Below are 1,803 nucleotides of genomic sequence, written 5' to 3'. Positions count from 1 at the left end.
TGTTAAGATGAACACAAATTAAGGCATTAAAGAAAGAGGAAAATGTTAAGAACACCAATTAAAGCAAAATGACGGAGCAAAAAAGTGGATAAAAGCTCGAATTAAAGCATTAGATAGAAGTTAAAAGTGGACGAAGACACCAATTAATGCATTAACAAAGGAGATAAAAGTGGTCGAAAACACCAATTAAAGCATTATCAAAAGAGTTAAAAGTGGACGAAAACATTAATTATAGCATTAACGGAGTAGTAAAACGTAAACGAAAATATCAATTATAGTATTAAGTAGTAAAACGTAAACGAAAATATCAATTATAGTATTAAGTAGTAAAAAGTGGACGAAAACATCCATTGTAGCATTAACTAAGTCGTAAAAAGGGGACGAAAACATCCATTGTAGCATTAACTAAGTAGTAAAAAGTGGACGAAAATATCCATTATAGCATTAACTAAGTCGTAAAAAGTGGATTAAAACATGAATTATAGCATTAACTAAGTAGTAGAAAGTGGACGAAAACATCCATTGTAGCATTAACTACGTCGTAAAAAGTGGACGAAAACATCTATTGTATCAATAACTAAGTAGTAAAAAGTGGACGAAAACATCCATTGTAGCATTAACAAAGTATTAAAAAGTGGACGAAAACATCCATTGTAGCATTAACTAAGTCGTAAAAAGTGGACGAAAACATCAATTATAGCATTAACTAAGTCGTAAAAGTGGACGAAGACACCAATTAAAGCATTAACTAAGTCGTAAAAAGTGGACGAAGACACCAATTAAAGCATTAACGAAGTCTAAACATTTCCATAACATTTAAAAACTTTATAAACCTTTTCTGTGCTTTCGCACATTAATATACTTGCAGTTGCAGGTAGAAAACTGGTGGACGCCATCTTTAACGTTTACAAAAAAAAACACAAGTATAAAGAGATAGATAAATGTAACTTAAAACTGGTTATCACAATCAACTGAAACCATCTGGGTGGAAGTAATTAAGAACGACATCAACCAGAATCGCTTGTGTCACTCGTATTGAATTTCTAAGTAATGCACTAACGGTAAAGTAGCTTCGGTCTTGAAACGTAACCGCCATATCTAAAGTTGATCACCCGGATGAAATAGATACTCTAGAACACAGGGTTCTTGTTCGATAAATATAAAATTATTTTAAAAAGGTCAAGTATCACAACGTTTGGAGGGAGGTTTTAGCCATGATTTCTTTGGAATTAACTCAGCAAAGAATCAGACCTGTATCATTTCGACCTTAGACTGTTACTATAACTAATTCTATGTAAACACTTTTTCAAAAACTGAAATTAATTAATTAATTGATAAAATATTTACGGTTCGTTATTAAACTTTATTCTCAGTATTGGAAGCAAATTACACGAGAATATTTAAATAAACTTGAACTTCTCAACAATGTTGATAAAATCCATGTAGGTCATATATTTAAGTCTCTATAACTAATAAGCTAAGTTTCAGAGGTCAAACCTGTCCACTTTAGTTGAGCGGTGGATTTCTAAGCTGAATGGCGACAGCTTCCAATTAAATTGAACCATCCAAACAGCAGGTCAACAGCGCCTAACAACAACATCACCGTAGCTAGCATCAATATACCACCGAGGCCAAACTTTAATTTCATACTATAAATTTCACTTATATAAGTATATGAGTGTGTGTGAAGGAATCCACAAAAACACATGGCGTAGAAATACGAAGTTAATGATAACATACTGAGACGATAAAATTTTTACAACTCACGTTATCATGAGAGAAATAAAACACTATTAATACTTT

General features: G+C 32.0%; 1 protein-coding gene across 1 annotated transcript in view; it reads right to left on the bottom strand.

Annotated features, from left to right (window-relative positions):
• Positions 1 to 1,082, bottom strand: part of LOC111084123 (otopetrin-1-like) — a 5,721-nt gene extending 4,639 nt beyond the window's left edge. Inside the window, exon 1 of the mRNA XM_022380910.1 lies at positions 834 to 1,082. Within this exon, the coding sequence (XP_022236618.1) occupies positions 834 to 896 (63 nt within the window). The 5' untranslated portion in view covers positions 897 to 1,082. The remainder of the gene's footprint in view (positions 1 to 833) is intronic.
• Between the last annotated feature and the right edge of the window lie 721 nt (positions 1,083 to 1,803).

This window comes from Limulus polyphemus, unplaced genomic scaffold (assembly GCF_000517525.1).
Source record: "Limulus polyphemus unplaced genomic scaffold, Limulus_polyphemus-2.1.2 Scaffold13864, whole genome shotgun sequence".
NCBI classification, from domain to species: domain Eukaryota; kingdom Metazoa; phylum Arthropoda; class Merostomata; order Xiphosura; family Limulidae; genus Limulus; species Limulus polyphemus.
The sequence above is the reverse complement of the archived record's forward strand: the minus strand, read 5'-3'. Positions and strand labels throughout refer to the sequence as shown.